At 39.7% G+C, this 27,187-nt stretch overlaps 1 protein-coding gene across 1 annotated transcript in view; it reads right to left on the bottom strand.

Annotated features, from left to right (window-relative positions):
- Positions 1-27,187, bottom strand: part of GRID2 (glutamate ionotropic receptor delta type subunit 2) — a 1,011,959-nt gene that overhangs the window by 414,958 nt on the left and 569,814 nt on the right. The window contains exon 4 of the mRNA XM_054030820.1: positions 21,168-21,373. Coding sequence (XP_053886795.1) covers positions 21,168-21,373 — 206 coding nt within the window. The remainder of the gene's footprint in view (positions 1-21,167; positions 21,374-27,187) is intronic.

Genomic DNA, 27,187 nt, shown 5'->3' with positions numbered 1-27,187 from the left:
GTTGGAGACATGAAGGATGATCTATCTTTTAATCTCTAAAGGTGATCCTCCCAAGTTTAAGGTGAAGGTACATAAACAGGATGATGTGTGGATGTTTACATGCTGATGGCTGCCTGTATTTGTTCTGTTGATAAATAGACAACTTCAGTCTGTAGGGAACTGCCAGTATGAAAGGGCAGAATTTATGCTAGTAGCAAAGGGCAGATCAAGTGGCATTGTGCAGACAGTACTGGACTCCTTGTGTCTCTTGTTCACATTTAAAGTCATCTGCAGAGGACTCAAACTACAGTATTTGAACAGGAAGGAATGAACAACTGATTTCTACTTGTGTCAAACCAATCGTGCTCTTGCCCACCTCACAAGGCCCATGTGAAAAAATCCTCATAGCCTGTAAAAATCAGCTGAAAATCATCTTTTCAAAGAATCAGGGAAAGTTAAATATTTTCCATTAAATTTTTGAGGGGAAAATTAGAAAAATGCCTTTTCTCCACAAACAAGTATGTGTTGATGTTAAATTAATTTACACTTTCCTCCATGGGTGAAATTCTGCCATTTTCACTGTAATGTGAAATTTCACTCTAAATAAAGACCTGATATTTTAGTATAAGCTCTCTATCAAGCCTACTTGGCAAAGAATATTGAATCCTAGAATCTGTACTAGAAAACTATTAGGACTTCCAACCGACCCCTAAATTCAGTGTGGGCCAAAATGGCTCATTTAGCCAGAGATGCACAAAGGACGTGTTGCAGAAATGTACCATTCAATGGGGAGTTTGGGGAAGAATTTTGCCTCTGAGTAACATTGTAGTGCTGAGGGACTGTAAACAATTTGCACAGTCCATTAGGATGGCAACTAACTCCACAGTGTGACCAGCTTGTTCCACAGGACAGTGAAAAGTTGGAGACGAAGCCACGGTTCCACCTGTTTCCCAATTCCTCTGCGTATACCTAGGGCGCAGTCCCTGCTCCACAAAGTGCTGGAACTGCAAGTGCTGGCCACATGGTGAGGCTATGCAGAAAGGGAGACGTCCCCATGTGCTCTCTTTCCCCTCATGCACCCACATAAGGGCTTGTCACAATTAGGCCTTATATGATCGTATTTTTACAGTCTATTTCTACATCTCCCGGGATGAAACGTCTATCAGTTCCCTTAACAGACTACTCCACAAACCCTGTATCTCTGATTGTCAGCATTTTTTCTTGAGATGCAGCCTAAATAGTCCTTCGCTTCACTTCAGTTTTGTTACTGCCAGTCACACACCTAGTATTGTACTAAATAATTCCTCTCCCTCTTTTGTTCTTTATTCCCTTCAAACCATGCTGTCCCTTATGCCCCTTAGCCCCATTCATCACTCAGCCAAGCTATAGCATTCATATTTATTTTTCTTAATCTTTCCACTAAATCAATCCTTCAAACCCCTGAATAATTTTTGTGCCCTTCTTTGAACTCCTTCAGTTTGCTCTGACCTTTCTGCTATAGGGGTCCGCAGAACTGAATGCAGTATTCTAGATGTGATTGTATTACCTCCCTGCCCTGTCACGTGTTGCCCTTATGTACGGAACCCAGAATTGCACTGTAGACGTGTCTCTCTCAATCTCATAGAATTTATTATAAACCCTAGCACAGCATCTGTCATAGTTGAAACACGGCTCCACTGACTTCTTTCTCCCTAGGGGATTGATAGAAGGCACTACTCAGTGGAGACATCTAAAACTTTTTATTTTTGTTTTTGTAACATATATTGGGGCACCTTTACCCTTGGAAAGGTGCCCATTTTATTACTGTACAAATCCAAACAAACAAAAACACACACAGTAGCCTGGACAAAGCACTACCAAGTATAGTTTCAGGAACAAGACTGCACTAGTAAGGGATAGACTACACACCTTAATGTGTCTTTTTTTTTTTCCCCTCTAAGGTTTATGATTCTTATGGCATAATGAAGGCAGCAAGCAGAAGTGAAAACCTGGGATTTTATTTACTTCCAATATATTCTCACTTTAGAAATATATGGAAATAAATCAAAATGCACTCATTTTTCATTATTTTGTGTGTTTATATTGGAAAATATAAACATAAATCATTGACTATTTCCCTTTCAAAAGGGTTGGGCTATAAGTGATCGTGCAAATAGAGAGGTAATGGGTCTAGTGATCAGAACGACTCTTTGGTTCTATTTCTAGTTCTGCTGCTGATCTGCTGTATGATAATGGGCAAGTTCTTGTGTGGCAAAATAACTCAGATGGCACCTAGACTTTGATTTCCTGGCTACCTGTTGGTTTGTCTTTAGACATTGGAATACATGGAGCCTACACTTATTTCTTTGATTGATGATCTTCTTTTAACGAGACAGAGGTCAGGGGCCCATGCTGACTTTTAGATCTTGCAGCAGTCTTTGATATGGTTCATCAATGAGCTGCAGGAAATGGCAGGGGTAGGCAGGATAGCTTTACAGTGGTTCCGTTTACGCCTTTCAGCTGCAACCAAAGGATTGTGATGAGTAATTGGTTATACTCTCCTGTCCTGCTCAACATTTATGACAGGCTGATGGAAGAGATGTTGGGAAGTTTTAGGCTTCAGTACCATTAGTTTCATGACAATACTTAGCTGTGTGTGTCCTCTTTCAACCCAGATTTCACAATCTCCTTGGATTTCCTGCTCTAGCCTTAATTAAGGTCCTTGATGAAAGCTAGATGAGACACAACCCAGACAAGATAAAAATGAATCTAAATGAGACAATGAAAAGCTACTTGAGCAACTAAAGGAGTGCATTGCTGCTCCCTCTGTTGAAGGATATTTCCAATCCCAAACTCAGTAGTTGGTAATATTGGGGTCTTATTGAATCAGTTTAGTGTCCTGGATTCCCAGGAGACAGCAATGGCCTAAAGTGAGAGTATTCATTATTATAGTTGTTAGCATTGCTTGGGGTTGTTACAGTGCACAGAAAAAGACATGGACCCTGCTCCTCAGCACTTTTCATGTAAACTTGAAAGACTGAAACTTTTCTTTTTGATGCCAACTCACCACCATAGTTCAAGGTTCAACTATTGCATGTGCTCTACTCAGGCATAAACTTAAAGGCTACTCACAAGACGAGCCAGGTGGAAAAAGAGAATTCCATTTTGTGGAGGATTTTGATATTTTGAAATGTGGTTTTATTCCAGTTCAGAACAAAACCCCCAAATCGCAAATTCTCTGAAAAGGGGAATGGAGCCCGGGCTCTGGGGAAGTCTGCCAGGCCAGGCTGCTGTGTAGCTGCAGACTCTAGCGGTCCTGGAATCCCTGGCTTCATTCTAGTCTGCCTTGTGGACTTCCAGGGACCCTGGAAACCACAGGATCCTGATCCCCATCCTCAACCCCAAGCAAGTCTGCATAGTAGGCTGCCCTTCAGCCACAAACCCTAAAATTTCTGGGGTCCCTACCCCTGAGTCAAGCACATGACGGTCTTCCCCAGAGCTGTAGACTCTGGAATCTGTGGGGTCCATGGTAGCCAAGAGGAAGGCTGCCAAGGTGTCAGGTAAGCAACTGGCAGAAAACAAGGCAGGTTTCAAAACCTGCCTGGCAGGAAAGGTTCCATCAGCACTCCCTGGGTTCTGTTAGCGCTTTGACAAAAGGGAAACCATCCTCGGGAAATGTTTGGATTTCACCAAATTGGCAAATTTTCATGGAAAAAATGCTTTGTTGGAATTTGTCCCATCAGCTCTACTCAGAAGTTTCAATGAGGGCAGAATGTACCGTCCCATCTCTTTAGCCAAGAAGGCTGACGTGAGCATGTAACACAGTCCTCTGCACTGTCTCTTAATTCTGGTTGTGATTCAAAGTGTTAGTTATCATCTATAATGCTCTGAATGGCTTGTGGTCAGACACTCTCAAACACAGGTTCTCTTTCTTTGCCTTATCGTGGATAGATGCATGTTTCTGAAATGCTGTTCCCATCTGCACCCAGGGTTGAACTCCACAGGGTAGGGTACACTCAGCTCTGGAGTTCAATCTCTGTTGTGGTCTATCAGAGCCTAAATTTGGTGATTTGAGGAGAAAATCAGTGTATGATGGCCACCATCTTGGTCAACCCACGGGGGATTGAGCTGGGGACCTCCAGAGCTACAAGCATGAATTGCTACAGCTTGTGCTAAAGACTCTATAGGTGGTGGCCATAACAACCGATATCTTCTGGGGATTGTCTCAGAGGGAGGAGTTGTAACATACACTCTTTTTGAAGAGCTATTTAACTCACTGATGAAAGGTCATCCTGAGCATCAGACACACCAGGTTGAATACCAGATGAACTTATGTGATGGCTGTCCTCTTGGCTGACACATTCGGGATTGAACCAGGGACCCTAGAACTAAAAACAGAAGGTGCTATAGCTTGAGCTAAAGCTCTGTATTTGAGGGTTGTAACTACTCATTCTCTGTGGATCAGCACAGAGGGGGGCCTGCAACACAATCACCAGTGGATTACAAATGCAAGATATATTTCTAAATTTCACTTAATTATAGCACATACGACTGAGAATTTAGCTCATGAATGAGCAGGAGTGGCAGAGAAAAAGGAGTATTTGATTTGTGTCAGTTGCTGGCAAAAGATTGTCTTAATTTTTCTAATAATCACCCAGATAGCATGATTTAGTGTAATACAAAAAATGGAAATTACTAACATTTTGTTTATAAAAGCATGTTGAGATCCTCAGAGAAAAAATAAGTGCAAAATGCTAATTGTTAAAGTAATACCATGTAAGAGTTTCATGTATTACTTTTGTACACTAATTTCATGTGCTGAAACATATATGTGCCAAAATAGTATGTATGTAGTACAAAAATCATGTCTAGTAGTATGCTGTTTTGGGAAAAGTAGTAAAGAAATTAAGCCAATGGGCCTAATTCTGTTGACTGGTTTTGCACTGACATAACTTCACTGATAATGGAGTCACTCCTAACTAAAATCAGTATTAATGAGATCAGAATCAGGTTTGATAATTTTATTGACACAAAATAGTTTTAATTAGGATTGGAAGGAAGTTAGGAGCATCATACACAGTATCTCTTGCAAGTGTTTGGGATGGGTATCTGAACAGCTCTTACTTCCAAATGTCCAAATCAGAGGATTTTTTTAATTTGAAATGAAATTTGATATTTCTCTTTGGTTTTCGGTGGACCCTCAGCCACATGGGTAGGGTAGTAATTTCTGAGTGACAGACCAAGTTTATGTTCTTATATAAAAGGGCTTCATGTGCTTTAAGTGCGATTAAGATTTGCAAAGCGACACACACACACACACACACACACACACACACGAGAACTGTGGGTCTAATTGTCCCCTCATTTATGCCTGTGTAAATCAGGAGTAACTCCAATAAAGCTAATGGGAGTAGGTAAGAGAAGAATCAGGTACATTGTCTTGGAAACAGACTTCATCTTGAGAACTTAAACCCTGAGCTTTATTTTGGCTGAAGCAGAATTACAAAGCTGAAAGATTTCCAGCTGTTTTCAAGGTAATAATAGGAGCCAGGTGCATACCATCAATAAATAAAAGGGAGGAACTTTGGCCAGTATTCAATCTTCCATTCTCAATGAGGAATTAACTCACTTAAGAAATACACACCTCTTGAGGCTTGGAAACTGGGACAATACCATGTTTACATGTTTGCTATTTTGTTCTGTATTTGTACAATGCTGTATGTTTATAAGGGCATACTGTCTATGTTATGTGTAATTAACATTCCTTTTCTCTTTGAACTTATTTAAGGGCCTGATGCAGAGGCTATTGAACTCTCATTGATTTCAGTGGGCTTTGGATCAGGCTCTAATGGAGCTCTACTAGTCTCAACCTAACCACTTGTAGAGTAAGGTTACCATTTAGAAAATGCAAAAATGTTTCAGAGAAGTTAGATGAAACACTAAACAAAGACAAATATCATGTACAAGTTAATGCCTGGTTTTAAATTAGATCAGAATTGAAAAGCTAAAAATTAAATTATATAATTCAAGGATTGAAGAGGGCCACAGGAGAAACAAATGTTAATATCACCACCTCATCCCTATGCAAAGCAGCAACAACACAGTGGTTTGATACATAACTATAAAGTGGATTTAGAAATTTCACCTGACTTATTATGATCAAAGTCCTGTTCTTGAGCCAGCTGCGGCTGTGTATCCAATAACCCATCTCCCCTAATAGCCAAAAGTTCAGCTCAATACAGTATTTATTTATGAAAAACGTATCTAGCTGTGAAAGCTGGAAGGGCTCTCGGGATGCATTAGCTCTCTTTGTTCATACGTATCCAGGCAATTCGAACATGAACTCTGTTTTAAGGAGATCACACAAGAAAAGCTTTCATTCCTTAGAGCATCTGCAAATGCCAAGTATGTTATTTTTGAAAGTCTATGTTTAAATTAGAGCTTGTGGGAAGCTGCTTTCATCATCAGCTTGATTGAAACCGAAGAAAACTTGAATCATCCACTTATGTCTCCTTTTTTTCCCCTCCCCTCCAGCCTTCACATCCTGCTCAATGCTAAAATGGCCTATAATATATGTATTAACCTCTGAGATTTTCCCCCTATAATCCTATGAGTAATGTCAAGTCACATGACTAAAATCTGTGTGCTACTGCCATAGATTGAGGCAAGTGGGCAAATATTGTGCAAACAGAGAGGAAAATACTCCATATCATGGGTTTCCCTGCCCTGGTTTCCACCTGCCTACTAAGATGATGAAGGGGAGATCCTGTGTTCTCTCTAGTGGAACACCCAGTCTTGGTTCCCAAAAATGGAAGGGAGTATAGGGTTGCCAACCCTCCAGGATTGTCCTGGAGTCTCCAGGTTTTAAAGATTGATCTTTAATTAAGAATTACGTTGTGATGAAATCTCCAGGAATTTGCCCAACCAAAGTTGACAAACCCAAGGGAGTACCTTTCCCCTATTCACTTCCTATCAGGGTAATGTGAAACCAATTGAAAAAAAATTAACACAGTGCCTTAATTTCATCTCTCTTAGACTTGTCCACATCTGCCACTCCAGCCAAACTAAACCATGTCTTCTAAGGGTACAGTCTCATCATCCAAATCAACCACAAAAATTCAAACAAAACAAACTTTGTCCCCAGTTTGCTTCTGGGTCACAGGTTCTCCACAGTATGTCTGTGGTAATATCCTAAGAACTTCCCTTTCCTCTCTCTGGGTTTCCTTGTCCAGCTATTGACTCCCTCTGAGGCTGACTCCTGAACCCTTTTCTAATGAGACAAAAAAGTTCCTGCTCTTTCCCAGTATTTTATTGATATGAGCAATAGGAACTTTATTAGCATGGGAACATATATATACCTTAACTCTTTTTCCCAGCATACCTTACCTAGTTCTCTGCTGTCCTCCTGATAACAACTCTCAGCATGTTTTAGTGTTGTGCAGAAGGCAGAAGCAGTTTTAGATGTGGAAGCTGCCTTAAATTTAACATTTGACATTTCTACTGACAGGGTTCCTGAGAAGTAAATGTTAGAAAGGGAAACATTCTCCAAATTAATCAAGGAAATATCAACTGACTCTGAGGACACTAAAAAAGTAATAACTCCACCTTCCCCACCCTAAAGAAACAAAAAACCCTGAGTTAAGGATCTATTTGTATATTTCATTGTGTTATACAGTCCTTAGCTTTGGTTGGGACAATTCACCACTACCTTAATAAGTAATGTATTCCTCTGACAATTGTTACGGTTACAGGGCAAGATGCACTTTAGACTTCTGAAGTGCACCCTGAGGTCACAGGTCTGACTTCATGGACTTCTATTGAGGGTGGAACCACACCATCCAATCAGTCTAGGATCTCTGGGTGGCAACCTGCCTGTTTACCAGCCATATTAACACCACAGCCCAACTGCATTTGGCAACCGTAAGCCCTTTTCCTAAAGGGACCTGTGAGCAGCAAGCTAATTAAAGTGACTCAAAACCAGCTTCTTCGAAACCAAGTATTATTTCTTCACCCAAAGGTACATAGCACAGAGAACAAAGGGTAAAAAGAATGAAGGTTTATATGCATGCTACCCCTTAACTAAACCTTATTCTTTTATCATAAGGTTTTGTAAATACCATTCAGCTCAGTTACCTCCATCTCTGGGCTCGGAGAAGCAAACTGCCCTGCTACATTAGGGTTACCATATTTAAACTATTAAAAAAGAGGACCCTCCACGGGCCCTGGCCCCGCCCATTTCCCACCCCAGCCCCACCCAAACTCCGCCCCTTCCCTGCCCTAACTCCGCCCCCCCTCCCTCCCACTCCCAGCCACGCGGAAAGGGCTGCCCGAGCGCTACGGCTTCACGGTTTGCCGGGCAGCCCCCAGACCCTGCGCCCCCGGCCGGTGCTTCCCCAGCGCAGCTGGAGCCCGGGAGGGGAAGCGCCCAGCCGGGGGCACAGGATCTGGAGATTGCCCGGCAAACCGTGAAGCCGGTAGCGCTTGGGCTTCGGGCAGCCCCCATGCCTCCGGACCCTGCGCTGCCGGAGCCCGGGAGGGGAAGTGCCAGGCTGGCGGCTGGGGTCTGGAGGCAAGGGGGCTGCCTGAAGCCCATAGCGCTCAGGCAGCTCGGCTCTTAAACAGAGTAGAGTCGCCACGGGAGGGCAAGTGCCCAGCCGGCATTTTCGCGGACATGTTCGGCTTTTTGGCAATTCCCCCCGGACGGGGGTTTGATTGCCGAAAAGCCGGACATGTCCGGGAAAAACCAGACGTATGGTAACCCTATGCTACATTCCCTCCGTGTTTCAGTCTTGCTCCACCCTGGGCTGCTGCTGACACCCCACTCAAGTCCCTCTTTATCCTTAAACTGTGTATCAAAGGTTTTAGCAGCCTCTGTGACTCTGGGTTTAGGTCGGGAAGAGTACCACCTTGCCAGACTAGCTGGAGCCAGGCAGGGGTTATTCCCCAGTCAATAGCTTTCCCCATTGTTTCCTCACGGACCCTTGGCATTCTCTGGACTGTACCCTATCTTTGCCATTGTTTTGTTTCCTGTTGGTTTCCCACTTCCAACCTCCTTTGATGTAACTCTAGTCAGCCAGGCAGGATAATGTATCACAGGTAAACTGAGATGCATATGATATCTGTAAAATGTACAGGTATTTCCACCATTCTGCAAAGAAATGTTATACTGTTATTTCTCTCAGAGCCTATCAGTGGGTCAGATTAACTGCACTGGGTACAAGGGGTTGAAATTTAAAATTCCTTCCATCGGAGAGAACATTCACTCTCTTCACAGCGTCCACAGAAATAGAGGATCTCAGAGTTGTAAAGGTTCGTTGCATCTCCTGACAGGCCTAGCATCGTATCCTCAGCCTAGCATCACTTGCTTTTGGGGCTATGCAGACCAGCTCTAGGCCAGCACGGGTGGGGTTTGCAAGTGGCTTACAACATTGCATCCCCAATCTAAGTAGACTTTCTGTTATTCAGGGCCCAAACTGGGTTCTCCTGGAAATATTTTGTCAAGAGCAATAATTAGCTAAGACAGGACTAAGAGTTCAAATAGTTTTGTGGTATTTCACTCACAGCTGGTCAACAGTTGCTTGCCTCTTGACTGGGTAATCATTTGTTGAGACAAAGTCAATGGGCTCTCCATGGAAGTAGAGGGCTCTGCCTGGGTGGATCTTTGTACAGGATCAAGTCCTTAACCTGGATGACATGGAGACTCAATAGATAATTTGTGTTTACAAAACTAATGTGGCACTTTTTGCAAACTGAAGGGAAAAAAGAGGCAGCTGTTGCTCTTGTTTATGGACACTCTAGCATGAGTCACAACCATATATTAATTTTCCATTTGAAATCACAATCTACAGGACAGAAGACAAACTTTTCATAATAATTTACAAATGAACCAAATATTATAAAATCCTAATTAGGAAAGGGTAATATTGAGAGAGAGGTGAGAAGGAAATATTGTCCGGTCCCAAAGTTATTTGCTACCTTATGGAGGCCACAAAGCCAGTACTCTCTGATAAGTACTGCCAAAATAGAATCCTCTCTCTTTTAATAGTCTTCAAGAATGTCATCTCTGGTTCTAAAACACGCATAGCATACCACAAAAGGAAACTGAATCATGAGTTTCCATTGTTAAAGAATACTAAAAGCAATTGGTTTTAATGCAGCACTGAACATTTTTACTAATATTCTATTGAACCAAATCTATTTACAGATAATTATCCAACTAGGCCATGAAAATATAAAAATATAATTATTTAAATTTATGCAAGCCACCTAAATATTTCCAGAGTTTATTGAAATAAATAAATTACTTGAAAATATTGTATCAGAGTAAACCTCCTATCTGGTTTATTATCTTATTTCCTCTGTCACAAAGAGTGTAACGGAGCATATTTTGCTCTTATTGATAAGGAGAAAACACAGGAATAGTTTGTGAAGAGACATTTAATAAGCAAGTTTCAATATACCTGTAGTAAGGGCATAGATTTCTATCTCCAGTTTAGGACAAAGTGATAACATGGTCTTGCTTCTCAGTGCCATTCAGTACAATTTTAAAAATAAAGGAACTGATGCTTACTGTTTTCCCTTATTTCAGTCTAACAGAGGGATAAGATTAATTGGATATTATGGTTCTGAGTCAACTAAACGCACTTCAGTGTTAAGAAGCATTCGACACTGATTTTTCATGGTAATGAGGAATGTTGTAAGGGTTGGAAGCAATCTAGGAAGACTCTGACACTAGATACCATGTGATACACTTCTTGTCGCTGCTGAGCAGCAGACATTACAATTGTGCCAGGATACAGGTAATCTGGCATAGGAAGAAGAATCTGTGCCTGGGTAGAGGGGACTGTTTTGACAAGTCTCATCTCCATTTATGTTAATCAATCCCACTTGTCAGTGATTTTCATTGTTTTGTAAGAAGACATCACCCTGACAGCAAGTGGCTTGTTAAAAGTGGTGTTTGCCAGTTGGGATTTTCTGCAGTTGTTTAGTAGGATGGGATTTATAAAAGGCCCTGAAGGAATTAGATGCCCAACTGCATAGGCTCCTTGGAAAATACCAGCCATAATTTTCGGTTGGGAGATCCATTTCTATTATGTATAGAAATTACATTGATTCATTTACACGTTTCTAATTTTTGCTACCATTTCACCTTTCTCTAAAAAGCAGCCACCTCTCAGGAGGAACACAGTAGTTAATTAACAAAGCACAGCAACACTAGACAACAGTTTGGAATAACAGCTAAGGAAGATTACTGTATGCAATAGAAAGTGCAGGCTAATCAGGTGGCAGAATATTACCTAACCAAAGCAGAAATTCAGATGGTGGTAACAATGGTAAAAAAGGATCATCCGAACTTTAATGGTTACAAGTGGTCAGGATGCGGGTTTATATTTCGGTCCAAAGATATCACCTACACTAACAGGCGAGTTCTCACAGGGAGGCGTGACACAGGTTGAATCTCTGACAACCAAGAGTTATTACAGACAAGAATCTATTGAAGCATATTATCAAGCAGTTGTTTGAACAACTGAAAATAATATGACACCCCCTCACAAAAACTCAGAAGCTTTTCTATTCCAGGCATAAACATGAAAGCTTCTCTTCTTTTTAATATCCGCTAATTCCACTAATAGTTTCAAATTAGAAATTCTCATTTCCTCAAATTTAGAAGGAGTTTAGATTCACAACTCCAGTTTGGGCCTGTAATAGAAATAGAGAGAGATAAAGTTCTTAACAGGATCAAAAGTGCCAGGCAAGGGAAGTGGGTCCTGTTCCAGAGGTTGAGTGCGGGTTCATCTCTAAATTTTATTTTACTTTTAACAGATTCTGAGATTATGCATTTCACAGTGTAGCTATGGAATTATGATTTTTTAAACTTAATATTTGATTAATTTTTTCTATGATAATACAACAACATTGTAAAATGACACACAGCTGGATAGCTGCAGTCAACAGTCTAGACATGTCCCTGTGTATGGAACGAATATGTGAACATTATTAGCAAAATATGCAATAAACGGTGTGCTCTGTTACTGACCTGAGAGAGATGGAAAATTGGTTTGAATTTATAAACACTCTATTATCTGCTGACAAAAGGAGAACAGCCAGGCCAATATTCAGCCATACCATACGTTTGATTCCCATTAAGACACAGAGCATAAATCTCCCAAAGAAGGAAAGGAAAACAGTCAAAACAATCTCTCCTTGTTGGACCTCCTTATTCATATTGGCACCTGATCCTCCCCTCTATGAGAATTTCTTTACACTGCTCCAGCACAGTCAGTCATGGTAGAAGCACCCATGTATAGGTGATTCCTCCAGTGGTGTAAAGCCAGGAAAGTTTTTATGCCACTTCAACTTCCCAGCATGGGGTGCATGGTTGGTGGGACAGGGGTGCGGTCAAGGCATTTCTGCATCCCAGTTATCTCTAGCTGCTATTATTATTATTACAAATTTATTATAATAGCTCCTAGAGGCCCCAATCAAAAATCCTGGCCTGACTGTGCTAGGCATTATGTAAGAGCCCTTTATGCCCACTGGCAGCCCAGTTAATTCACAAGAGACTTTAGGATGTTGTAAATTATACCAAGGAATGGACTGGCCCAAAGCTGGCCCAAGAGGGGAGGGGACATGTCCCCTTCCTGAGTTCTGTCATATTTTTCTGACACAGCTGCATAGCAGGATCATCATAAAAAAATTCATACTAATGCAGAAGACCTATGCAACGCCTTCTGCTCCACTTTACCCCTTGAAGAAGGTGTGAAGCAAGAGAGAAAGCATATTGTGGGCCCTTTGTGCTGTGTTATATTTCACTCACAGAGAGTTCCAAATATTATTTCCTCTTCACAGCAGATGCTAACATTGCACAACAGTTCAGCAGGAGGATGGATTGCACTATAATTCAGGCTCTCTCTGTGACCATACGAAATATGAAGATTTATTAACTGAACCTCTGCTGTCCTCTTAGCCCTTTCCCACACATACAGAAACTGAAACAGGAGAAGGATTGTGTACTTTAGGCCATGATGATGGTGTCTCTATAGCTTAATCCTGTGCAAATCCCTTTTGTGTTGCTTGTATTTTAGCACAGAAGCCGTCTCCCGCTAGCTCTCTCCTGCCTAAGAGCAAAAATCCCCAACATCTAACCTTTAACCTGTGGCAAGAGACTGTGTGTACAAAATCTATTCCAACACCATTCCATGAATCAAGCCACAATAGGCACACACTACTGGGGGAAAAGCAAATTCAACTTTCATTTCTGGAGATCCCCTGTCAGCTGAATGGCTTGTAGTCAGTCTGTACTAGTTTAAGGGTCAAGAATCTGGACTGGAATAGAAATCCATGAACCATAATTTTTCTTTTTCTTCTTAAAAAAATCTTTGGCAAATACTTGCCCATCTGAGTACCACTGCTTCATTTAAAACAAGAGGTTTCAAGGCATTCAGAATCTTGACCAGGAAAGGGATTTGGGAGTTATTGAAGAAAGATACTTTAAGCCTTCAGTAAAAGTTACAGCTATTGTGAAGACAACAGAGAAAAGACTGGCCTTCAGGGCTAGTGAAATACAGCAGATGAAGAAAAAGATCCAGTTTGTTATTAATAACAATAATTTAGAACAGGCCATATGGTATTGGATTAATCCTACTCAAAAAGATACAGTGCTAGAAAAGGACAACACTGCTTTTTAAAGGAGCACAGCGTGGAAAAAGCTCTCAAATTGAAATTAGTGAGCAAAATCAAGCCTGAAAAACAGATCATCAAAGAGACAGAGAAAAATGGGAGGGGCAAGAAAAGATGCACAGATGACAAGATTTCATTTTACCCTCTGAAAATTAATTGCCACAGCTAAAATTTAATACAGAGTTATTAACTCTTGAATAAATTACAATTTAATAACAAAGACAAAATATGGCAAGGAAAAGGGATATAACAATGTGAAGTGGGTTGTAACAGATAAGCATACAGGGTAAAATTTTCAAGTTGCCTAATTGATTTAGGAGCATAAGTCCAATTTTCAAAAGCAGCTTAGGTGCTTTGGAAAATGGGCCATCGGTGCTTGAGTCATGTAGGCACTTTTCAATTTTTCCCTTTGTTTTATGAGGTTTTGGCTCACCCACACCACACCCAGTCTATTTCCCACCCCCTCACAGAATCCAAAATTTCAAAAATTTAGGGTTAAATACAGAAACATAAAACAAATTAGCCAGGAGCAATCTTTTCTGGGCTGCTGGTTGATGAATTATGCCACTGACCAGAAGGCCAGCAGCTCAGATTTTCATGGATGTTTATCATCCACAATGCTAATAAAGGTTTTCAATAGCCCTCTGAGCATCCAGCACCACCATCTCCTTCACCTAAAAAGGAGCTCTGTGAATGCCTGCTGCCCTTAGAGACTGCAATACTGTGTTTATGTAACACCTATTAAAAATAAGTATAGACCTTGAATGAAACAACCTTCCATAGCATGCACTAAAGATGGAACTGATGATGCATGTCCGCTGCTCATTTGAGTTAGGAATGTTTTCACTTGTTTTAGGCTCTATGGAGAAATTATCACGTTTACATAAATTAGCAACTAGCAGGTATCATTTAACAGTATCCAGACAGTGGGTGAACTGCACCAGAATCTGGAAAATCACCTCACCCCGTTCTTCACTTTAGTACTTGTGACTCAGAGTCCCATTGGTGGTTTACTACTCTGTCAGTAACTCTTGTCAGGCCTGACGCATTCACCACAGTTCCATAAAAAGTAAACAAAGCCATCAAACTAGCAAGTGAGGGAGATAACCACTTAAATATCTCAACACGGGGAGGAGACTACAAACATTAACATGGCATCAGCTCCCTCTTGGATGAAGCAAGCTGAGCCCTCAGGAGGGCTTCCTGACTTTGAAAACAAAGAAAAACTTTGGGGATATAACCAGAGAAAGAAAGCCATTTTGACATCCTTCACCCGAGGAGACAAAGCAACTGAGCACTTTGAGCTCTGTGAAGGGTTTGGACTAAAAAACCTGGTCAGCCATGCTGGAAGAAAGACTGGCGAGAAAAACTTATTTGCACAAAGGACTCTAAGTTTAAGTTAGATAAAGAAGCATATTCTTACTTTTGATTGCCTGAAACCATTTCTATCTTTATTTCTTAAATTTGATATTACTTAAACCTATATCCTTTTATTAATAAACTTACTTTATTTCTATGATAAACCAACTCAGTACTTCGATTGAAAGAGAGGGTTTGTTAACCCCCATTAAGGTAATAAGCTGCTGTGAACTGTTTCTTTAAAAGAGTAGTGAACTTGATAAGGTTTTGTGGGTGCTACAGTTAGAGGGGCAATGCAGATAAACCTCTCTGATTGTTACTTGCTAGGCAAGGTTAGGATTGGCACAGTCTTGGAGAGTTTGTTGTCAAGGCAGATAAACCGGTGTGTCAGGAATCTGACACACAGCATAGCAGCAGAAAAGCTCTCACTTGCTGAGGCTGAGAGGCGTAACACAGTGGCTCACAGTTCTGGGAAACCCAGCAGCCTGTCACAGTACTTTTCATGAAATGTGAAGAGACCCCTCCAGTGCATTGCTGCTCCTAAATCAATTGACTAGCAGAAACTGTTCTACTAGTAGAGAGGTCTCACAGTCTTCACCAACATTTAATCCAAGTGACACAAGGAGGTGAATGCTTATTCTGTCCTAATGCAGATATGGATGCACACATATCCCCTTGGCACATAATAATATTACTGTTTACCCTGTACATTTCATCTGCAGATATCAAAACACTTCACAAAAGGTGAGCAAGCAGTGTTACACTCTTTTACAAATGGGGAGAACAATAATACAGAGCAGTTAAGTAACTTGCTCAAAGTCACACAGCAGATTGTTGGCAGAGCTGGGAATAGAACCCAGGTCTCTCAAGTCCCAGTTTGGTGTCATGTTTACTAGCCCACACTACTGACAAAAAAGCTCACTACATACTGGTCCAGGTGGACTTTCCACCTCTAACTCCTAGAAACTTATTTAATATTGGAGTTCCATTACATTCTAGATTGAATAAATCAATGGGCCCAATCCTTCTCCCACTGAAGCCAATGGAGGTTTTGCCACTGGGACCAGGCCCATCATTTTCTGTCTGTATTAACTTCTTTTCAATTAAATTCAGTTTTGCCCATGTGTTTATTTTTGAATCAGTGCTGATGTCCAAAGATAACAGTTAGAAACAGATAGGGGAAAAATGATTTCCTTTACAGAATTACACATCCAAACATCACGATGATGTCCCATGGGATATGTGGGAAATACAATACACACCGCACATAGAATGAAGTGAAAAAAAGGCTGAGCTTCTGTGAACTCTGCACCAGTAAAAGGATGGGTGAACCAAGTGTAGACAAAGTCAACCTGTCTCTACTGTGACTTTGTAAATAGGCATTTTAAAGAAATAAACCTGCTTTTAGCGCAGCTCTCTAGAGTAAATCCTTTTCTGTTCTTTCTTCAGTTCACAACTACATAATTTTAGCCTTACTGCATGTTCAGAGCTGAAGTTGAAACCTGTTACAATCATTTGTCATATGTCACTGCATAAAAAAATAAGTTGCTTTAGTAATTAGTCAAATGTTTAGTTAAAAACACACACTGTTGCCAAGAACAGAGGACCCCATTAAAAGCTGGACCTTCACCACCTTCCTTAGGGTCATTTAACAAAGGATATAAATATTTATTACCCTAGTTATAGGGAATATTGCAAAAAACATGGTCAAGGTAAGTAGCATGATGGCATAAACAATTCTTTAATTGTATCCACTCTATATACATTCATTTCCCATGTAAACACATGGAATCCATAAGTTAGAGAATTATTAGCCACCTCTCTATCTTTACTCCATTGCACCTGAATATTTTAAAAGTATATTATTAAGTTACTATTAAGCAATTATTCATTTATGAAGGCTGCAGAGTAGCTCATTTGAACCCCTTCACCCAATGCTACCAGTTTCTCGGGATCAACATGTATCGTTATGGGATGGTAGAAGTACAAGACATTTTAATTTGACAAGTTCATGAGGTGAATTTTAAGAAGCAGAAATCATTCACAGTTAATACTAGAAATGCCTAACACAATTATATACGATTTTCATTTCCCTGCCTTGATGGTAAACATGAACAACAAATAAATGGCTTATACCGAGATTAATACAATGGGAATTTACAGGCATTTCTCTTACAAGCAAAGCCTACTCTGTTTTTTCACAGCAGCTCTCACATTTGATAACTGAAATGAGCAATTAGCTTTGCACAACATATGTTTTTTATATGTTCTATCTAATACATTACAAAATGACAAAACTTACAAATACATTGCTATTCACTGTGCTGAGCTTGATGATTTGGGAAGTCAAGGTACCAGCAGTAGTCTCAAGCACCAGCCACTTGAACCATAGATAGAGTTTTAGCTCTCAGAAGAGGGTGCTAGAAAAATGATCTGCATTCCAAAAGTATGACTAAAGACTCCAGCCAAGAATACTGGCTGTAGTCTGCTCCGGAGCTTTGGAGCAGAGCCCGGAGCTGGTGCGCAGAGCAGCTCCGGAGCAATGGAGCTGCAGGTTTTTGCCTGGAGCTGAAGCGGAGCCGGAGCATAGCTCCAAAGCCCTGGTGCTCAGAATCAGCAGGATTAAAGCGGATTGGGGCCCACCTCACTGGGCACTAACACAATGATAAAATGGGATAAAATCCAACATGGGTTTAACAAAAGTATATCATGCCAGACTAACCTCATATCTTTCTTTCATAAGATAACTGATTTCTTAGATAAGGGAATGCAGCAGGTCTAACCTATCTGGACTTCAATAAAGTATTTGACAGTGTGCTAATGAAATTTGCTGCTGACACAAACTTGAGAGGCATTGACAATATAGAGGAAGATTACAATATTATATAGGCAGAATTGTCTGACCTAGAGGACAGGATGGGATGAAATGTAATGCTTTGTAATGCACTTGGAGGTTAACAAGAATTCTGCCACAAGCTGGGGGGCTCTTCACTTGGAACTAACGGAGGACGAGAGAGACCCAGGTATATTAGTCAATCACAGGATGACTATGAGCCATCCATGTAATGTAGCTGAAAAAAAAATGCAATCCTAGGTTGTATCAGGAGAGATATTACAGTACAGATAGAGAAGTATTAATACCATTCCACAAAGCATTGGCAATATTACATATACCCAAATGAAAGAAAGATGGATTCAAACCGGAACAGATGCAGAGAAAAGGTACTACAACGATGAAGGGAACAGAGGGCCTATAACAGGGGTCAGCATCCTTTCAGAAGTGGGGTGCTGAGTCTTCATTTATTCACTCTAATTTAAGGTTTTGCGTGCCAGTAATATATTTTTACGTTTTTAGAAAGTCTCTTTCTATAAGTCTATAATATGTAACTAAACTATTGTTGTATGTAAAGTAAATAAGGTTTTTAAAATGTTTAAAAAGCTTCATTTAAAATTAAATTAAAATGCAGAGCCCCCCAGACTGGTGGCCAGGACCCAGGCAGTGTGAATGCCACTGAAAATCAGCTCACGTGCCGCCTTTGGCCTGAGTGGCATAGGTTGCCTACCCCTGGCCTATAATATGAAAGGAGGCTTACAGAGTTTGGCTTGTTTAGCCAAGCAAAATAAAGGTTGAGAAGGGTTATGATAGCTCTCTATAAATACATCGGGGCGTAACACCCGGGAGGGCTAAACGCTATTTACAAAATGGGAGAAAGGCATTTAAACCTTAAACCCCTTCTTCTTTCTGAACATTCTCTAAGTAGTGACCTCATCGTTGCAAGCAACATGGATACAAAGGCTAGACAGAAAGCACGGATCAGCAAAGACATAACTAAAAGCATTGCTGTTTTCAAGAAACAAAAATATCAAAAGGTTAAAGCAAAGATAAACTCTACCTCAAGGAATCTCTAATTTGCAGACTGTCAATTTACACAGGATCATGTGTGACTATTTATTCTGGAAAAGGTGATATTTGCACTGCAATCAAAGTCATGCTTATTACAGTTGTGGCATGTCCTCAGCTGAACCATGAGAACATTAAATACTTAAGTTAAGAAGCCCAGATGAACCAACAGCTGCACGTCATGGGCAGGCAAGCCATAAAGGCTTAGGGCTTGTCTACACATGGAGTTGTTCTTGATTAACTCCACATGTGAACAGTCTTAATGTGGAATAAGAGTGTTTTCTTCCTGTTTAGCTTAACCCAAGTGGTTAACCCAAGCTGAACAGGAACAAGGCATTCTTACTTTGGAATAAAAGTGGGTTTGTCTACAGGGGGACACTTAGGAAAATTAATCCAAATTAACTAAAGGTGTCAATTAACATGATTAGTTGAACTGCATTAAACCCTTGAATGGACACACTGATTCATAATTCAAGTGACCTTAATTCACTTTACCTTAATGCACTTGGGAAGTGTTCACGAATTAAGTTACTCATGAACAACGCTCTGTGTAGACAAGCCCTTAAGGTTTGCAACTGCACTGCTGTAGCACTTCGTTGTAGACACTACCTATGCCAATGGGAGGAGTTCTCTCATTGACATAGGTAACCCCCTCCACAGGAGGTGGTAGCCACATCAACAGAAGAATTCTTACATTTAGTGCAGTCTACATGGGGACTTAGGTCAGCTTAACTATGATGCTCAGGGGTGTGGGCGTAGTTAAACCAAATTAATTGTCTAGCATAGACCAGGCCTTTTGCTGACATAGCTTATTCCATTCCTTCCTGTTTCCCTTTTCCCAACCCTCTGAGTAAACAATGCTGCCTACAAACAGATCCAGCATGAAAGAGATTATTGTTAAATATAAAAAAAGAGTATATTTTTGTGTGATAGACAAACAACATGTTTATTTTGAGCCATATGTTGATGGTGAGGGAAAGAATATATCTATGTCATGCACTTCTGGAGCATGGAGCTGTCCACTCATGCCATTAATAAAATATATATACAAATAGGGTGGGATTTTCAAAAGTATCTAGGAGACTTAGGAGCACAATTTCCATTGTAAGCTAATAGGACTTGTCCTCTTAAGTCACTTAGACTCCTGAAAATTTCACTCATATTGGTTGCCATTAAGAAGTCTCCAGTTTCTCAAATGCCAACAACTGCAAAGTTGTGTAACACCAATAGTACGCCATACATTCTGAATGTCTGGAACTATTATACCATTATGTATACCATGACAACTATAAGGGGGTAGCCGTGTTAGTCTGTATCTACAAAAACAACAAGGAGGTGCCACCAGACTCCTTGTTGTTCATGACAATTATACCATCTCTAACATATCCATAATTTGTTTTCAAAATTAAAAACAATTTTTCTCTCACTTTCCCATGCCCCACACCACAAAAAAAAAAACCAAAAAAACCACCAAAAAACCCACAAACCCTATCTTCTGAAGAAAAGGGAAGATCATTAAAAGACAAAACAAACCTGCTCCACCCCCAACCAACAAAACGCCTATCCCACCAATATGGCAGTCAGCTACTTCCAACACAAAACTCCTTTAATTAGTTAAATTTGATGCAGTAATCCAACTTTTTCTTAAATATATCAATACTACTGTATTTTAGCAGTTTAAATTCTTCATGAGTATATTATCCTTTTAACTTAAACCTATGATCCCAATTTCCGACCTGTCTTATAAGCTCTACTAGGTCATTATTAAGCTTAATTTTATAAAAACCCAGCAAGTTTCAATGCGTCAATCAGATAAACACACCCATATCCAAAATATATGTAATTAAATAAAAATATAACTACTTTCAGCAGTGAAGTGGATGCTAAGGAATAAATGAGATGAGCAGGGAATTAGCAGTACAACAGACATGAATGTTAATAAGGTTCTAAAGATAATTCTCTTGTATTTTTTGTAATATATTGCTCATAAGGGGCACAGGTATACTTTCCTTTGGATGCACTCATATGAACCATAAAACCATCATTAGCAAGTGTTTTATGTTGTTGTTTGTTTTTTTGTTTTTTGAGAGGGAATCAAGCATACATACTCAAGTATTTATTTTTACAAGAAGTCACATAAAGTGAATCTATTTACTGTATTTTATAAGATGTCAGGTAAAATTATTCATTGATAAAGTATTTTTAAATTTCAGTAAACAAAGTTGGGGGCATAGAGGGTAGGAGAAAATTAACACTGCTGATCACTTACCTCTGTAATGAAGGACTTGGCTGTTGATGCGTTCATTACAAGAATGGCCCGTCTCAGAGTGTCCCGGTAGCGGTTCAGTTCTTCTATTCGCATGGTGGCAAAGAGCCCTGTGATCATTTTATTGATGTTATTCTCTACCTTCTGCAGTGCTACATCCATTCCCTGCTGAGATACTTTGTCCAAAAATTCTTGTATTCCACGGATATCTAGGAACATCAAAAGCCCATCAAAATGCTAATTTGTGTATAGTACAGAGACAAAAACACTGTTCTGTTTATCTTGAAAAGGTATTCTACTCAGTGTTGGGTAGATCCCTGTAGGCCACCCTAACTTAATATTCATTTCAACTTTTCCTGAGCTATGCTCATGGTATGTCCTAAAGTGATAAAATGTGGGAAGAATTTTATGTATGGGTTAGTGTTAAAAAGAATCACTTAAAAACAGAACTTAATTATTTTCAGTTGATTTTCTCACTCAATCACCATATTGTTTCCTATTCTAATTAACACTGTACATCTCCGAGAGCAGTTTCATACTAAATGACACATGCAGAGAAGGGGAGGCTAAGTTATCAGACTGCAACATACAGTGCTTTTCTTTGTTTCTTTTGTTGGAGACTGAAAGTAATGTTATCACCATAATACAACAGTCTTTGGAGAAGCACATACTTTTGAATTCCTAAACTTAGCTGCATTAGCTATTTAGTAAAAACCTAGGTCCAAGTTGTACATAAATTTACTTCCTTTAAAAAAAAAATCAAACACAACCATAGCATGTTACTTGGTAGACACAATGGCCATTGACTGTGTTTAGCTTTAAATAATAATGAAAACAAAATACATTAATTATATTTTTTTCATACACAAAGAGTTGTAATGGAGCCTGCTGGCTCATTCTGCGTACACCTTTCCTAAGAATGAGCTGTTTATGTTCATCTTTAGTTGTAACTGCTTAAGTCATTGTGCCTACAGTATCTGCACCCTTTCCTTTTCCTAGAATCATAGAATATCAGGGTTGGAAGGGTCCTCAAGAGGTCATCTAGTCCAACCTCTTGCTCAAAGCAGGACCAATCCCCAACTAAATCATCCCAGCCAGGGTTTTGTCAAGCCTGACCTTAAAAACCTCTAAGGAAGCAGATTCCACCACCTCCCCCTAGGTAACCCATTCAAGTACTTCACCACCCTCCTAGTGAAAAAGTTTTTCCTAATATCCAACCTAAACCTCCCGCACTGCAACTTGAGACCATTACTCCTTGTTCTGTCATCTGGTCCCACTGAGAACCGTCTAGATCCATCCTCTTTGGAACCTCCTTTCAGGTAGATGAAAGCACCTATCAAATCCCCCGCTCATTCTTCTCTTCTGCAGACTAAATAATCCCAGTTCTCTCAGCCTACAAATATCCTTTCATTTAGCTATGTGCTAAATGCTCACTGGATATCCACCAGCTATTTGAGTTTATAGGGCCTTATGGTTAAAAAAGTCTTCAGCACCTGCCTTTGAGTTATGGTATACCTATCCAGTATATAAAAAAGTTTTGGAGTGTCACAGCACTAAACAACAACCCTACTGCAAAGGGCCAGTTGCAGAGTTAAAACTGATGCTTACAGTTCAAATAACTTATTTTCATTTGAAAACAGAAGACCAGAACAGAAAGGAACAAACATATAGTCCCCATGAGAGAACACTTTGTCTCTCTCCCTTCTGAGAATCTATACTTACCTGAGCACAAAATGGCTGCCTGGCTTCAGAGACAGCAGAGTCCTTAGACAATTTAAAATGCAATGCAATGTAATGCAGCCATAGAACAGTCACATATCTAAATAATACACATAAGTTATTTAAGAGAGCCAGGCTTGGGAGCAAGCTTGTTTAAAACATTAATATTCCACGAGTTGAACCTCTGGAAGTAAAATACAACAAACCAGAGGCCATTTTAGGAATCCATGGCTGCAACCACACTATTTATATATAGATAAGTCAGCAATGTTTGAAGTATTACTAAATATTTGAAGAATGGTTTAACACGGATAAAGTACATGCACATCCTAAAAATAAAGTTTCAAAAGATTGTCAGATGCTAATTACAGCTTCTATTTAATGTCTAAATTGGGAAAATTAAATTCAGTCTAATCAGGGAGGTTAAGGGTTTTTTTCTTTGTGTTTGTTTGTTTTTTGGCACTTCAATGTCAATTTAAGAAGCAACAAGATTATCTGAACTGTTACAAACATGCCTAGTTTTATGCAAATGATAAACTAGCTGCTCCTGCTTTAACTCCTGAGTTAAAGTTTTACATATTTACCATGTTTCTGGGTTACTTAACAGCCAGTTAGACAGGAACTTTTTGAATAGAGATAAAGATTGGCCAAGAGTGCACTAAATTATTTAAACCTCCTCAGGTATCTACATATACCATGAGAATACCTGGAGAAAGGTGACCTAAATTAGGACAAGTTTTGTCAGATTTCAATTCCATACCAATAGCCATTGGCTCCTCTCACCCACTCGAGAGAGAGAAATGAGTGGGAGAGAAAACAGGAGGAGAACTTCTGTTTTCCTAAAACTTATGTTCTGGCTTAACCAAAAGTTATGGGCTTGATGCTGTCATTACTGAGTGAAATTCTCTAATCTGTGTTATGAGGTAGTCAGACTAGACTACTTCTGGCCTTGAAAACCTATTAATCTAACAAAGCAATGCAATATGTTAAATATTAACAGACCCAGTGGACATTAAGACTTGGGATGCTCTTTGTTGATAAGATTATTCTTCCCAGTGATCTTTCAGTCTATGTATGGTTGCATCTTGATACACATCTAGGGAGATAGATTCATTTATTGGATAGGGCACCAGATAGACTAAGGAAATTTGTGTATTATTCCTCACCTTGCTACTGACAAACTGTGCAATGGTGGGTAAATTCTTGATGTCTTTGTCCCTCAGTTGCCCCATTTGTAAAAGGAGGATGAGAATAATGAAGCTTACCTATCTTAATGAAACACTTTGGGATCACCAGATGAAAACTGTTGTGTAAGTGCTACAAAATGATGATGGTTGTTAATTCCATTGCTTTAGCTCTCTAATCGCTAGAGATTATCTTCTTTGAAAAATATGCCAAAGAATAGGTGCTACCATTGAATGGATAGTGTCAACTCACCTTTCCTGCATAGACTATCTGATAGTAGGATATTTCTACATTGTTCCATGGAACCCTCTTTTTCATGGGTAAATTCCTTCTGCACAAAAATCTGGTAAGTGGCTGGTGCTGCAGATGTCTCAGTAGAGGCACACACAAAGCTGTTAATTTTTGTTGCACAGGTGATTCTCATCCTGCATTTGCTAACCAGACAACTAGAAATGAGATTTTTCTTTTTAAATCAGATCTATGGTCATTTCAAAGAATGTAGGAGAGCTATTTATTGTCACCAATATAAAGAATCCTCATTACAGTCTTGGTACTAGAGCCAGTGTTAATGCCTTCTCTCCACCCTGTGTCACCAATATTTAGTATTAGATTTTTAAAATACAACCAACACTTTTGACGCAAGGTTACATGAATATAGAATCAGCTCTTCAACGTCAATGATAAGTCACAAAGTCAAACCCTATCTGTAAAGAAACGGATATGCTACTCCATGACATCTCTTTCCACGCAACTAATGTGACAGGTGGAATACCATGTGCCAAACATCAAGCAGCTTTGGCTCTTTTGAAAGAATCCGAGAAGTGAGTCCCTGTATCAGGGGTTCTCCTTTTGTAAATACTCTTCCCAATCACCCAGACATTAAAATCTAGGTACCGTTAGTAAGAGTGTAGATACGATTAGCTAATCTCAACTACTGAGTTAGGAGAGATGACCTTGTGTTTAAGTGTTAGGACTGGACTCTGATCAGAGTTCAGTTCCCAGCTTTGCCATAGATTTCCTATATGACTTTGGGCAAATCACTTAGGGTTCATCTACATTGCAAAAACAACCCTCCCCGCCCCTAACGAGTCTCAGAATCCAGGGCTACTGACTAGGGTTCTAGAGCTTGCACTATGGAGCTAGAAATAGCAGTGTAGACATTCCTGTTTGGGCTGGAGTATGGGCTCTGAGACCCACCCACTTGCTGCTATATTTAGCTCCATAGTGCAAGCCCAAATCCGTAATTAATCGGTGATGAATTACAGGTCTTAATTTTGGTAATGTAAACCCACCCCTTGACTCTCTCTCTAATGCATTTTAGTGTGCAACTGCTTTGTTCATGAGACCATATTTGAGGAACTGTGTATTTGAAATTAGTCCCATTGACCCGACTGCTAGCTATTTTAAAAAAAACTCTAGTGCTGATGTAGGCAGGGTGAGAAAACCAACTCATCTGCATCCCAATCAGATGATAATGGCTACCAGCAGTACGTTAAGAAATGGGTGAGATTATCATTATGAAAAAAGTTAATTTAAAGGCCAAGGAAAACTTTACTTAGGTCAAACTCTTAATGATATTGTTTGAATGAGCAGTACAAATTTTATACAATTTGGAGGGCATTCTGTTATTTGGTGGCATCCAGGGCTTTTTTAAGTTGGTTCAGCCTACCAGCTGCGCAACCTTACTTTTCAAAACACAACCAAAGTTTTGCAAGAATGCAAATGAAAAGGAGGTATATCAGTGACAAAGACATTATTAAATAATTAAATAAAGTACAAAGGGCCAGATCCTCAGCTAGTGTTAATCAGCATAGTTTCAAGGGAGTTAGATTGATTTATACCAGCTGAAAGTCTTAGCCAGGTTTGTTAATATATCTGTGAACAAACAGGCTGGAGGTACTCCAATGCATAGCATGGACTGATTCATTAGTACCAAGTCAACCTGCAGGTTGTAGAGAAAAATCACATGAAAAATAAGTAGCAAACATCAACTATCTAGAGACTGAAAACTGTTCATCCGCACTTATGAAAAACAAGTACATTCAGAAATGGATACAAAGTTTACATTCACAATGAATAATCAGACCAGCTTTGGTTGATAGAGAGATTATACTACCTGATAATGATAATAAAATTAAATCCTGCTTGCTTCTGGCATTTTACTAGAGATAAAAGAGAATTATAAGGTAATCACTGCTCCTAATTGAGCATTTAGTTTTCCCAGGGTGGTATACAGTCATTAACCCATCCTTCTGTAATATCATTTTAGACCTCAAAACCACCTCACATTCTGCCCAGATGAAAAATATCACCTGATTCAGCTGCTGCAGAAAAGGTGAATGCACTTGTCATAAATATTCACTGGCTGATTACTCAAAAGACTATTTTGTTTGTACTGTTGATGAGGAAAGCAGTTGTATAACATATGATGCTGTTCAAATTCTTATCAAGAAAGCTTTACATATCTACCGCAGTAATCCTTTCTGACACAGTGATGGCAGCAATGACGGAGCCTATTAATTATGGATATATACTGTACACCATAGAAGCATACTCAGGCTGGAATCTGAAAAAAGTCTCAGTTCGACTTCAAGTGTTGAGCTAAATATCCACATTTCTAGAAGGTTGTTGATATTTATTAATTTAGGATTTAAGCTGAAGTAAGCAATGATGTTTAGCATGATGATTCAATAACACAATCTCTCTCCTCTTTCACCCTACTCTCAGATCAGTGCAGTTCCCTCCCATTAGTTATCTGTAAAACAAAGAATTCTCAAACCAACCAAACTACCCTATTCTGAATTTTTCCATTGGTGTTAGGGAGTTGAACGAGAGCATTAATTGAAATATATTTTGGTTAATGATGAGCTAACCTCAAAGGATGATGCATTAATTCAGGCTCACTGTTGATAAGCTTACGTTAAGGAGCTTATATATTTGATTGTACCATCCAATTTTTTGTGGTCTACAAAACAGGAATGAAAATGTATTTGAGGGTTTGAAAAGTCACAGAGCAGAAAAAGGGGGAAAAAGGACAAGTGACACTACTGTCAAAGAACAACAAATAAAAATCAAAAACAAAACAACCCCTACCCCACACCCTGAACATTATGCACATT

The sequence above is a fragment of the Malaclemys terrapin genome, chromosome 5, assembly GCF_027887155.1.
Source record: "Malaclemys terrapin pileata isolate rMalTer1 chromosome 5, rMalTer1.hap1, whole genome shotgun sequence".
In the NCBI taxonomy this organism is placed as follows: domain Eukaryota; kingdom Metazoa; phylum Chordata; order Testudines; family Emydidae; genus Malaclemys; species Malaclemys terrapin.
The sequence above is the reverse complement of the archived record's forward strand: the minus strand, read 5'-3'. Positions and strand labels throughout refer to the sequence as shown.